The sequence below is a fragment of the Erpetoichthys calabaricus genome, chromosome 3 (genome assembly GCF_900747795.2).
Source record: "Erpetoichthys calabaricus chromosome 3, fErpCal1.3, whole genome shotgun sequence".
NCBI classification, from domain to species: domain Eukaryota; kingdom Metazoa; phylum Chordata; class Cladistia; order Polypteriformes; family Polypteridae; genus Erpetoichthys; species Erpetoichthys calabaricus.
Window position 1 is genome coordinate 122,630,581 of NC_041396.2, and position 14,883 is coordinate 122,645,463.

A 14,883-nucleotide genomic window follows, 5' to 3' on the forward strand; every position below is an offset into this window, starting at 1 on the left:
TCGCAGCCGAGTGTGAAGCGGCTGGGATGAGAATCAGCACCTCCAAATCCGAGACCATGGTCCTCAGCCGGAAAAGGGTGGAGTGCCCTCTCAGGGTTGGTAGCGAGATCCTGCCCCAAGTGGAGGAGTTCAAGTATCTCGGGGTCTTGTTCACAAGTGAGGGAAGAATGGAGCGTGAGATCGACAGGCGGATTGGTGCGGCATCCACAGTAATGCGGGCACTGCATCAGTCTGTCGTGGTGAAAAAAGAGCTGAGCCGCAAGGCGAAGCTCTCAATTTACCAGTCGATCTATGTTCCTACCCTCACCTATGGTCATGAGCTATGGGTAGTGACCGAAAGAACGAGATCGCGAATACAAGAGGCTGAAATGAGTTTCCTCCGCAGGGTGTCTGGTCTTTCCCTTAAAGATAGGGTGAGAAGCTCAGTCATCCGGGAGGGGCTCAGAGTAGAGCCGCTGCTCCTCTGCATCGAGAGGAGTCAGATGAGGTGGCTCGGGCATCTGATCAGGATGCCTCCTGGACGCCTCCCTGGTGAGGTGTCCGGGCACGTCTAACCAGGAGGAGGCCCCGGGGGAAGACCAGGACACGCTGGAGGGACTATGTCTCTCGACTGGCCTGGGAACGCCTTGGGATTCTCCCGGAAGAGCTAGAAGAAGTGGCTGGGGAGAGGGAAGTCTGGGCATCTCTGCTCAAGCTGCTGCCCCAGCGACCCGACCTCGGATAAGCGGGAGACAATGGATGGATGGATGGATGGATATGTAGATATGTATATATATATATATATATATATATATACTAGCAAAATACCCGCGCTTTGCAGCGGAGAAGTAGTGTGTTAAAGAGGTTATGTAAACATATATATACATAAACATATATACATATATATATATATACATATACACATCCACATATATATATACATATATCAACATATATATACACATACAGACACATATATACATATACATATTTGTATATATACACATATATACATATACTTATTTGTATATCTACATATATATACACATATATACATATACATACATATCTATCAACATACATACACATATATCTATCTATCTATATATATATATATATATATTATATATATATATATATATATATATATTATAATATATATATAAATATATATATATATATTATATATATATATATATATATATATATATATATATATATATATATATATATATATATATAGCTGATTACCCAGTGGATTCGCTCACTGAGTACAAGAGAAAAAAATAAAATGTATGTATAAAATAAGTTTAATTGCCAAATTTATTTTTCCACAAATAAAGGGCACTTACAATAACATAGAAATCAATATAAACAACATTAACATCATTATCATATGAGAATATGAAGTAATATATAAGAAGCACATTGCATATAAAATATAAATTATTAAACAGTAAAATGTTCTTCTATAATACGCTACCGTGGCTATTCGTTTGTCTGTCCAGGATTTTTAAATCACCTGTAGCTCGCAAACCGTTTCACCTATTGACTTGAAATTTGGTACACATATACTACGTCACGTCTACTATTCGCTTTCCCACACATATGAACAAATATATATATATATATATATATATATATATTATATATATATATATATATACACACACATACATATACACACACATACACATATATACATATACATACATAGTGCGTTGCAACACGGGCTGCGATTGTTACATGGAGGGAGAGGACAAATCACAGCTTCCCGCTTTCTAATCGGGCTTGTGATTGCTGCTTTGACGGATGCCCAGATCCCACAGTATTTTCCCCTTAGGAGAGGCGTTAGGCAAGTGTAATTGAATAGCGGTGCTGCAAGTTATTGCTCTTTTTATCTTTTTTTTATTTTATTGTAGAGTCAACTCACAGCTGCGCGCACCAGTGCGTGCGTGGCGGATGCGTACGGCTGGCGTTTTCATTGTCTACCACCTCCGCTAATCATTCTTGAGGCAGATTGAAGACTTAAGTGCCAGCTTAACTGAAAAATTAAAGAAAACATACTAAGTTTTAAAAAAAATCAGTTTTAACGGGAAAAGATGCCGACGAAAGAAGAGAAGCAGTGGGACGCTAGGGTGAAGAGCTGCTCATTAAGCAGCAAGCTCATCAACCTCTGAGCAAATGAATGGTAAACGTACAGAGAAAGAGGATAAATACTATGAATGGTCATGTCAAGTATATTCACTCCACGTTATCGTGCAGTGCGCTGTTACTGGTATTTTGATAAAAGAATCTGAATAACATATAAGAAGCGTATAAATTATTAAACAGTAAAAACATTAACATTTAAGAAGTAAGATACATTGAGTACTACTGTAGTGCTTTCGGGTATAGTACATTTTTTGTTTGCCCATTACATGCATAAATGTATACATTTTTTTGGTGTACCTACCCAAGAACACGCGACATGACCCGGCAGTTAAAAATTTATCGCTCCAGGAATTTTAACTCTGTTACAAAGTCATCTAATATGGTATTGCAAACGGCAGCGGGGAGCGTTTCTATAAACTCAATTTAAACTTACTGTTTACACCGTGCTTTGAAGATGCATAGTATGCGACACGTGTTTCGCCGTAATTGTGGGCTCATTAGGAGTACACAGTCACTGCACTCCCTTACTGGAATCGATCCTCGGACGTAGAGGCGAAGCCCCTAACGTTGTGCTACGGCGTGTGGTTCGTTCATTTGACAGCATGTAGATCGGTGTAATTACATTGCAGGCATTCGTAGTCTGATTCACAATCTGATTGTAAGGGTGGTTACCTACCAGGTAACGCTTGTGGTTGGTGAGCAAGTCGGCTAACTTCTGCCATGGTGCCCTCTTTCAGTTGCGAGAAGCAGATCATACAATGGTTGAAATAGTTTAATATATATAGCAAATCACCGCGCTTCGCAGGGGCGAATATGGTATTGCAAACGGCAGCGTTTCTATAAACTTAATTTGAAGTTACGGTTTATACCGTGCTTTGTTTCATATTCTTTTCCTGCTTTATCAATTGTGTAATGTGTTTTTTTGAACAGGTTTGATTCATGGAAGTGATCACTCCTGCTGCGTTCAGTCACTTCACGTGAGCCACTCTCTTGTGTGATGTTTGCGATGTCCACGGGTTTATTTAATGTTAGCTAAGACCCGGCAGTTAAAAGTTTCTCGCTACAGCAATTTTAACTCTGTTACAAAGTGATGCAAACTCTCGTTTATACCTCGTGTCTTCTCATTAAACTTGTATCTCGCGAATATGGCATTTGCAAACGGCAGCGGGAGCGTTTCTATAAAGTAAATTTAGACTTACGGTTTACACCGTGCTTTTTTATACCTCGTGTCTTATGAAGATGCTTGTATGCGTCACTCACTCGCTTCTTATTGTTTCGCTGCCTTGTCAATTGTGTAATGAGTGTTTTCTTCAGCGCTCTTTGGGGCTCCTCCTTCTTTTCTACGTACTGAATTCACAGTCAGTTCACGTGATTACGTGGGAGGCGTGATGACGCGACACGCAACTCAGCCTCCTACGGCCATCTTGCTGCCTTCCATTACAGTATATGGACAAAAAAGAGGTTCCAGTTATGACCATTACGCGTATAATTTTGAAATGAAACCTGCCTAACTTTTGTAAGTAAGCTGTAAGGAATGAGCCTGCCAAATTTCAGCCTTCCCCCTACACGGGAAGTTGGACAATTAGTGATGAGTGAGTCAGTCAGTCAGTCAGTGAGTGAGTCAGTCAGTCAGTCAGTGAGGGCTTTGCCTTTTATTATTATAGATATATATATATATATGTAGATATATATATATGTAGATATATATATATGTGTCTGTGTGTGTATTTATGTATGTGTGTATATATATATGTGTATATGTATATATGTATATGCGTGTGTGTGTGTATGTATGTGTATATATATGTTGACATATGTATATATATATATATATATATATATATATATATATATATATATATATATATATATATATATATATATGTATATATATATGTGGATGTGGATGTGTATAAATATATATATATATATATATATATATATATATATATATATATATATATATATATATATATATATATATATATTATATATATATATATATATATATATCTTTGTGTATATGTGTATATGTAGATATGTATATATGTGTATGTATATATATGTTTATGTGTGTGTGTATATTATATATATATATATATATATATATATATATATATATGACAGCCACACTCATAACAATGACAACACAATTACATATACAGTATATATATGTAGATACGTCTATATATATATATATATATATATATATATATATATATATATATATATATATTTGTGTAGATGTATGTATGTATGTCTAGATAGATATGTATATATATGTGTATATATATATGTAGATATGTGTATATATGTAGATATGTAAATACAGTATATATGCAGATATGTAAATATATATGTATATATATGTGTCTGTGTGTATATATATATATATATATATATATATATATATATATTATATATATATATCTACTAGCAAAATACCCGCGCTTCGCAGCGGAGAAGTAGTGTTAAAGAGGTTATGAAAAAGTAAAGGAAACATTTTAAAAATAACGTAACATGATTGTCAATGTAATTGTGTTGTCATTGTTATGAGTGTTGCTGTCATATATATATATACATATACACATATACACACACATATACAGATATATTATATATACATATACACATATATTTTTTATATATATATTTTTTATATATATATATATATATATATATATATATATATATATATATATATATATATATATATTATATATATATATATATATATATATATATATATATATATACACACATACATACATACATATACACACATAGATGCACTTACAATAACATAGAAATCAATATAAACAACATTAACATCATTATCATATGAGAATATGAAGTAATATATAAGAAGCACATTTCATATAAATATAAATTATTAAACAGTAAAATCTTCTTCTATAATTTGCTACCGTGGCTTTTCGTTGGTCTGTCCAGGATTTTAAATCACATGTAGCTTGCAAACCGTTTCACGTATTGACTTGAAATGTGGTACACATATAATACGTCACGTCTGCTATCCGCTTTATGGGTGATGAATGTATTACTCTTTTTATGTTTATTTTATTTTAGAATCAACTCCTATCTGCGCATACCAGGGCGGCCGTGGGCAGATGTGTATGGTGTATTCACTCCATGTTATCGTGCATTGCGGTGTCACTGGTATTTTGATAAAAGAATTTGAACAATATATAAGAAGCGTATAAATTATTAAACAGTAAAACATTAACATTTAAGAAGTAAAGTTACATTGAGTACTACTGCAGTGCCTTCGGGTATACCTCATTTTTTCTTTGCCCATTACATGCTTAAATGTATACATTTTTTGGTGTACCTACCCGAGAACACACGACATATAACCGAGCGTGGGAGAAGCATGGATTTTAAACACGCGTTGAGTTCATCTGCTGGTCTCCCTCGTGGAATAACTGGTAATGTTTGACTAAAATCTACAGCGAGTAAAACGACATTACCTCCTTTTTTTTTTTTACGATCTCTGAGATCTTGCTTTTTTCGGTTCAAGGCTTCATAAGCTCTTTTATGTTCAATGTTGTACTTAATAAGTACTAATTATCCCAAACCATGATCTTTGAATGTTGCAAGACTTTCGCCTTGTATGTAGATCGGGGTAATTACATTCATTGCATTCCTAGTCTGAATCACAATCTGATTGTATGGGTGGTTACCTGGCACTGTAGGGTTGCCACCCGTCCTTTAAAATACGGAATCGTGCCGCGTTTGAGAATGAAATTGCGCGTCCCGTTTTGAATCAATACTGGACGGGATTTATCCCGTATTTTTTGTATCATTTTTTTTTAAAGCAGCGTCTCATGCAAATCATCCCACACGCATTTTATGAAGATGCCTCCTTTCCTACTTTTGATTGGGTAATACTTGATGTCATCGTTAGTTTGATTGGTGTTTTTAACTGTCCAGTGAGGAGGGCGTGTCTTTTAAGTACAGTCTGCAAAGTGTTGGCACTGAGATGTTGCGTCAGCGCCATAGTTGAAGCCCCTAACGTTGCGGTCAGCAAGTCGGCTAACATCCGCCATGTGCCGTCTTTCAGTTGCGAGAAGCAGATCATAGAATGGTTGAAACTGTTGCCCCTAACGTTGCGCCACGGCGTGTGCTTCGTTTATACCTCGTGTCTTCTCATTAAACTTTTATCTCGCGAATATGTTATTGCAATCCGCAGCGGGAGCGTTTCTATAAACTTAATTTAAACTTACGTTTTACACCGTGCTTTGTTTCCCTTATGAACATGCTTGTATGCTTAACTCGCTCCGTTCTCAATTGTTTAATAAATTTTTTGCTCTTCGCTGTTTGCGGCTGTTCCTCCATTTCCCCCTACTTCATTCTTTTATCTCGCGAATATGTTATTGCAATCCTTAACGGGAGTGTTTCAATAAACTGATTGAAAATAGTTTTGCATTTACCTTTTTAGTAAAAGGTGAGCTTTTAAGCCTGTGAAATCACCCCGTAAATGCACACGTTTAATTGGACATGTGTTAATATGTATGGTTACACAGTATTAAAAGACAGTGAACAACGTCAGTTACCTTTCTTCCCGCGTTTGATAAAAGGTGAGCTTTAAAGCCTCAGAAATCACCCCGTAAATGCACACGTTTAATTGCACATGTGTTAATATGTATGCTCACACAGTATTAAAAGACAGTCAAAAATTAACGTCATTTACCTTCGTTCCCGCGTGTGACTCGTGCTGTAAATGTCTTCCTTGTTTTTAGTTCACGTGATTACGTAGGAGGCGTGATGACGCGATACGTGACTCCGCCTCCTCCATTACAGTGTATGGACAAAAAAATATGTTCCAGTTATGACCATTACGCTTTGAATTTCGAAATGAAACCTGCCTAACTTTTGTAAGTAAGCTGTAAGGAATGAGCCTGCCAAATTTCAGCCTTCCACCTACACGGGAAGTTGGAGAATTAGTGATGAGTCAGTCAGTCAGTCAGTGAGTGAGTCAGTCAGTGAGGGCTTTGCCTTTTATTATTATAGATATATATATATATATATATATATATATATATATATATGTGTGTGTGTGTGTGTGTGTGTGTGTGTGTGTGTGTGTGTGTGTGTATGTATTTATGTGTGTATATATATATATATGTATGTGTATGTATGTGTATATGTATATATGTATATGTGTGTGTATGTACTGTATGTGTGTATATATATATGTATATATATGTGGATGTGTATATGTATATATGTGTATATGTAGATATGTATATATGTATATGTATATTTATGTTTATGTGTGTGTATATTATATATATATATAAGACAGCAACACTCATAACAATAACAACACAATTACATTGACAATCATGTTACGTTATTTTTAAAATGTTTTCTTTTCTTTTTCATAACCTCTTTAACACACTACTTCTCCGCTGCGAAGCGCGGGTATTTTGCTAGTCATAATATAATACAATTCTCAACATTTTAGAAGAGTGCAGATGCAAAGACTAAAACTGTTAAGTTCAGCTTTGGTAGGGAAACTTTTGAGCAGATGTGGCAAAGTTTAAAAGGATAAGATTTTAAGTGTGGAGACAGTCGAGGTGCCATGGAACAGATTTTAAAATGTTTTACATATTAGAACATTAGAACACTCTAGACGAGAACAGGCCATTCAGCCTAACAAAGCTCGCCAGTACTATCCACTTATTTCTTCAAAGAAAACATCAAGTCGAGTTTTGAAAGACCCTAACGTCTTACTGTCTACCACACTACTTGGTAGCTTATTCCAAGTTTCTATCGTTCTTTGTGTAAAGAAAAACTTCCTAATGTTTGTGCGAAATTTACCCTTAACAAGTTTCCAACTGTGTCCCCGTGTTCTTGATGAACTCATTTTAAAATAACAGTCTCGATCCACTGCACTAATTCCCTTCATAATTTTAAACACTTCAATCATGTCACCTCTTAATCTTCTTTTGCTTAAACTGTAAAGGCTCAGCTCTTTTAATCTTTCCTCATAATTCAACCCCTGTAGCCCTGGAATCAGCCTAGTCGCTCTTCTCTGGACCTTTTCTAGCGCTGCTATGTCCTTTTTGTAGCCTGGAGACCAAAACTGCACACAGTACTCAAGATGAGGCCTCACCAGTGCATTATAAAGGTTGAGCATAACCTCCTTGGACTTGTACTCCACACATCGTGCTATATATCCTAACATTTTGTTAGCCTTCTTAATGGCTTCTGAACACTGTCGGGAAGTAGATAGCTTAGAGTCCACTATGACTCCTAAATCCTTCTCATAAGGTGTACTCTCGATTTTCCGACCGCCCATTGTGTATTCAAACCTAACATTTTTACTTCCAATGTGCAATACTTTACATTTACTGACATTAAATTTCATCTGCCACAAATCTGCCCAAGCCTGTATGCTATCCAGGTCCTTCTGTAATGATATAACGGATTCCAAATTATCTGCTAATCCACCTATCTTGGTATCATCTGCAAACTTAACCAGCTTGCTACTTATATTACTATCTAAATCATTTATATATATATATTAAAAATAGCAGCGGCCCTAGCACTGACCCCTGTGGAACACCACTCTTAACATCAGCCAGTTCTGATGAGGTTCCTCGCACCATCACCCTCTGCTTCCTGTGTCTGAGCCAATTCTGCACCCATCTACAAACATCACCCTGAACTCCCACCTCTTTTAATTTGATGCCCAACCTCCCATGTGGCACCTTATCAAATGCTTTCTGAAAGTCCAGATAAATAATATCATAAGCTCCACTTTGATCGTATCCTTTTGTTGCCTCCTCATAGAATTCCAGCATGTTAGTAAAACACGACCTCCCTTTTCTGAACCCATGCTGACTGCTTAGAATAACTCCTGTCCTTGCCAGGTGTTGCTCGATCTTATCCTTAATAATTCCTTACATTAATTTTCCTGTGATGCATGTTAAGCTTACTGGCCTATAGTTGCTTGGATCTGCCCTGTCACCCTTTTTATATAATGGGATGATATTTGCCATTTTCCAGTCCTTCGGAATCTCTCCAGTGCGCAGTGACTTCCTAAAAATATGCGTCAAGGGTTTATATATGTACTCACTAGCCTCCTTAAGAACATCAGGATAAATATTATCTGGTCCTGGTGATTTGTTCGATTTCAGCTTATTTAATCTGAGCAGTACTTCTCCCTCTACAATTTCCAAATCCCTCAGTACCTCCTTAGTAGTCCCTGTTACCTCTGGGAGGTTATCCACTTGCTCACTTGTAAACACCTCAGAAAAATGTAAGTTTAATGCATCCGCTATTTCACTGTCTGTATCTTTTAATTCCCCTTTACTATTCCTGATGCACTTGACCTCCTCCTTGACTGTTCTTTTACTACTAAAATACTGAAAGAATCTCTTAGGGTCTTCTTTCACCTTATCTGCTATATTCCTCTCCAACTGTCTTTTAGCCTTCCTGATATCCTTCTTAATGGTTGCCCTCATGTTCTCATACGCTCTACAATTCACTTTGCAGTCATTAGTCTTATATGCCTTATAAAGCAATTTTTTCCTTTGGAACTTCTTTTTTAAATCTTTATTAATCCACCGTGGAGTTTTGTTTTCGTTTCCTATTAATTCCAAATTTAGGGATGTATCTGTCCTGCATTACATGTAAAACATTTTTAAACCTGTTCCACTGCTCCTCAACTGTCTCCACACTTAAAAGCTTATCCCAGTGTATCCTACTTAGACTTTGTCGCATCTGCTCAAAATTAGCCCTACCAAAGTTCAACTTAACAATTTTAGTCTTTGCATCTGCACTCTTACAAAATACTCAGAATTGTATTACATTATGGTCACTTGACCCTAGTGGTTCAATCACCTCTACACCCTCAATTCTATCCTGATTATTACAAAATACTAAATCCAGACAGGCTTCACCCCGTGTTGGTGCTTTAATATGCTGTGTTAAAAAACAGTCATTGATTACTTCTAAAAACTCCTGCTCTTGTACTCCGCCATCTGTAAGGTTATCCCAGTTAATATTTGGATAATTAAAGTCCCCCATGACTATAATATCTCCCTGTAAACTTGCCTTTTTGATATTACTAAAAAGATGTGTGTTGAAATTACTGTCTGAATTGGGTGGTCTATAACACACTCCTAAAATAAGACCCCTTTCCCTAATATTTTCCAGGCGAAGCCACATGTCCTCACTAAGATGGGGCTTATCATCCAACTGAAGAAGACTTACATTTAAATCCTGCTTGGCATAAACAGCAACCCCACCTCCTTTTCTGTTCTGTCTATCCTTCCTAAAAAATGTGTATCCCTCTATGTTACACTCATCCCCATCTTTGTTATTTAGCCAGGTTTCCGTTATTGCTATAATATCATAATTATGCTCTGCTACATATAACTCCAACTCACTTACCTTATTTTTGATACTTCTAGCATTAAGGCAAGCTATTTTTAATGTATTACTCCTTCTACATTTAAATGTTTGCTTAGAATTTACATTACTATGCATTCTTGTTTCTACACCATTGTTTGTTCTTCCATGTATAGATCTAAACCTGGCCTGTCCTAAACTCCCTGCCCCCCCATTCCCTAGTTTAAACAATCCTCGACTAGCCTACACATACACCTCCCCAATACATTGGTGCCCCTCCAGTTCAGATGTAACCCGTCATGGCGGAACAGGTCCCATCTGTTCCAAAAGGAGTCCCAATGCCTCATAAACCTATACCCTTCTACGCTGCACCAAGATTTGAGCCACGCGTTAAGCCTTCTAATCTCCTCAATCTTACCTGGACTGGCACGTGGCACAGGCAGAACTTCGGAGAAGACTACCTTGTCAGTTCTGCTCCTCAGCTTAGCACCTAACTCTTTGAATTTGGAACGCAGAACTGACAGACTACCCTTATGTATGTCATTTGTTCCAACATGGACAATGACAACTGGATCCACCCCCGCTCTGGCCAAGAGCCTATCCACCCTTCCAGGGAGGTCCCCCACCTGTGCTCCAGGAAGGCAACACACCGTGCGAGACTCTCTCTCTCTCTGGAGCACACCTGCACTTCAATCCCCCTAATGATTGAGTCCCCAACTATCACTACCTCTCTCTTTTGGGAACTGGTTTTGAGGTGGCCCGTTGGGGCTCCTCATCCCTGCCTACCACCTCAGAATTATCAGAGACACCGTCCAGCTCCGCAGGGACATGATAACGGTTTGCCACTTCTAATTCTGGGGTTGATGCACCCGGACAGTGTGCACCCTTTGCCTTACGCCTTGTGACCGTGACCCACCTGTTTCTACCTGTCTGGTCTGGAATCTCCTCCCGCGCCATCTTGGGGGTGCACACTATCTCTCTAAAGGATACCTGGGCCAAGTCCGCCAATTCTCTATTACAACGCAGGTCAGCCAACTCCTCCTCCAGTTCAGCGACCCTGAACTCAAGGTGCTGGATCAGCTGACATCTCTTGCAGATGTAGCCCTCATAGACAACTGGCTCTTCCAAACCATCATCTAAAAAGTCCAACATCCAACAGGACTTGCATTGCACGGGCCTCATTATTAAAATTTGATTTGGGATTAGTAAACTGCCTTAAGTTTATTATTTTTATTTTTTTTTAATTAAATTTCTCCTTCTTTCGGCTGCTCCTTAACTTAAATGGTATAACTAAGATCTGCTACAGATATTTTACACCTTTTCACCTTAAGCTCCTGTACTGTTCAGCTGCCTGCTATTTGTCTTTCTATGAGGTTAACTTAACTTTTCTCTGTCTCTTCTCCTAACATTGCACTCCTCTTTCTTATAAGCTCTCCACTCGCACTGTTTGTATTAATTAACCCTTACGCTGTCGACCACTTACTGTTCTACCTCTGGACCGCTAAGGACTGTTTAATCTAAAATAAACAAAATAAATAAAACTTTACTACCTTGTTTGCTCCTACAGCCGCTTGTGCAAACTCGACGCCTTAACGCTGGCTGCTTACCTGCGCACTGCTGATAATGCAGGAGAGGTACATACTTCAATTTGGAATTAGTGGGAAATTTAAAAAACTCCGCTGTGGGTTAATAAGCAGTTGAAAAAGAAGCTGCAAAGGAAAAAAAAACCTATATATGGTGTATAAGATTAATAACTACAATGAGAAATGTAGGGAGTATGAGAGCACAAGAGCAACCATTAAGAAAAGCATTAGGGAGGCCAAACAGCAGTTGGAAAGGAATATTGCAGAAAGAGATTCTTTCAGTATTTTAGTAGTAAAAGAATAGTTAAGGAGGAATGGAAGTGCATCGAGAATAGTAAAGGGGAATTAAAAAAATACAGATAGTGAAATAGCAGATGCTCTGAACTCACATTTTTCTGAGGTGTTCACATGTGAGGAAGTACATAACCTCCCAGTGGTAAAATGGACTACTAAAGGAGGTAATGAGGAATTTGGAATTTGTAGAGGAAGAAGTACTGCTCAGGTTAAATAGGTTGAAATCAATCAAATCACCGGGACCAGAAAATATTTACCCTCAGGTTCTTAAGGGAGTTAGCAAGTATCTTAGGATATATAGAATCTTTCAGCATGACCGGTTTGGTGGTGGGTCAGTGATGATCTGGGGGAGGCATATCCATAGAGGGATGCACAAGTCCTCTACGGGCTAGACAACGGCACCTTGACTGCCATTAGGTATCGGGATGAAATCCTTGGACCCAATGTCAGACCCGATGCTGGTACAGTGGGTCCTGGCTTCCTCCTGGTGCACGACAATGCCCAGCCTCATGTGGTGAGAGTATGAAGGCAGTTCCTGATACCATTGCATGGCCCCCCACGTTCACTTGACCTAAATCCAACAGAACACCCCTGGGATATTTTTTTAGGTCCATCCAATGGCGTCAGGTTGCACCTCAGAGTGTCCAGGAGGTCAGTGAAGCAGTGGTCCAGATCTGGGAGGAGATCCCCTAGGACACCGTCCATCGTCTCATTAGGAGCATGCCCTGATGTTGTCGGGCATGCATACAAGCATGTGGGGGCCATACAAACTACTGACTACGATTTTGAGTTGTTGCAATGAAATTTCGGCAAAATGGACTTACTAGCCGCATCATTTTTTCACGTTGATTTTCGGAGTGTTTTTGAATTCAGACCTCTGTAGGTTGATAATTTTCATTTCCATCAAACAATATGGCATCCTTTCATTCCTAACACATTACCCAGTCCATATCAGTATAGATATCCAGCATGATTTTTTCCCCATTGACATCTGAGATGTTTTCAAAGTTTTCCTTTCATTTTTTTGAGCAGTTTATATTGAAAACTGCAAATTTTGGACAGAATGATTAGAATTCTTACTTTTATTCGCCTCAAATGCCCTACAGCCTTCTTTACCTGTATCATAATCATGGAATAAACAGCTGTGACACTATTAAATACTGATAATCAAATGAAATGATTTATTGTGTATTAAATACTATTCCACTTCTAGCACAATTTCCTACATTGCTTAAATATATTTCAATTCTCACTTTTTGTTACGTTCAACCGGTAGAAAAATTAATAGAACATACCTGTGTGGCATGTGCCAGTGAGTCCTGGGTCATACGAGACAATTTGCGAAGATATCTTCCATAGAATATTGTTACAACAGCAAGAGGTGGTATAATGCTCAGTACAAATGTGGCAAGAGCTGGTGATACATAAAACTACAGGAAGTGAAAGAAATGACTGTTAAAAAGAGTTTATTTATGGATTTTACTAAATCATATCCTCACCCCTTACTCAATATCCAATAAAATTAAAGCTTTGGTTCATTGCTACATATCTAATTCTGACCATCAACAAGAAAAAGTTCTAACTTGCTTTGAAAATAAACACACAAACACACACACACACGCATGCACACACACTGGATTCAGAAATTATTTAGACCCATTTACTTTCTGCACACTTTACTGCGTTGTAGATTTAATTTTAAATTGATATTTTTTTTATATTATTTTTAACACTTTATTTAATTTATTAAAACCAAGTAACATTCAGAGACAAGCAAGTCAAACCTGACAAATCAACCCTAACCCATGAGAAAGAGAGCAAGGCCAACAGCCAGAGTAAAACTTCAAGAGTAGAAAAGAAAAAAAAAAAGATAAATAATGGGGATGCTTTTGGGGGGGAATCCCTTTCCTCAGTATAAGTGCTTATTTTAAAATGTTATTGATTAGATCCTGCCAGGGGTACAAAGCAAGGAATATAAATACTGCAGGATTTTATATCTATTGTGGACCAAGCCTGTATATGTTCATCTATTTCTGATAAAGTCCAGGTTTTTATAGCTTGTATATTTGCAGCCCAGTAATAAAGCTGAAAATTAGGTACAGTCATGCCTTATGTCTTTGTAGGGTTGCCCTTTGGATGTGTGGATATTTTGAATTCAAATAAATGAGGTCATGATTTAATCTAACTTGTTAAAAAATATTTATTAATGTATATGGGAATGCTTTGAATTAGAAAAAGAAGATTGGAAGGATATTCATCTTGACAATGTTAATTCTTTCAGCTAGAGTTAGATGAAAGGTAGACCATGTATGCAAGTATTGCTTAACGCTAGAATCCCTGAAGCGTACAAAAAAACTTGCAATACCGGCCCACTTTAAATTCTTTTGCACCCCTCTATCGTCATCTTTTCTTTTGTAAATGTGTCCATCAGCACAAGCAGCAGGCAGCCTGTTATCCCATAACACTAACCCCCCCAAACCAGGTCAAGTCA

The 14,883-nt window shown here is 37.6% G+C and overlaps 1 protein-coding gene across 2 annotated transcripts in view; it reads right to left on the bottom strand.

Moving 5' to 3' along the window:
• Positions 1-14,883, bottom strand: part of abcb10 (ATP-binding cassette, sub-family B (MDR/TAP), member 10) — a 222,451-nt gene that overhangs the window by 178,778 nt on the left and 28,790 nt on the right. For both annotated transcript variants that reach the window (XM_051924255.1, XM_051924254.1), the window contains exon 4: positions 13,688-13,822. In XM_051924255.1, coding sequence (XP_051780215.1) covers positions 13,688-13,822 — 135 coding nt within the window. The remainder of the gene's footprint in view (positions 1-13,687; positions 13,823-14,883) is intronic.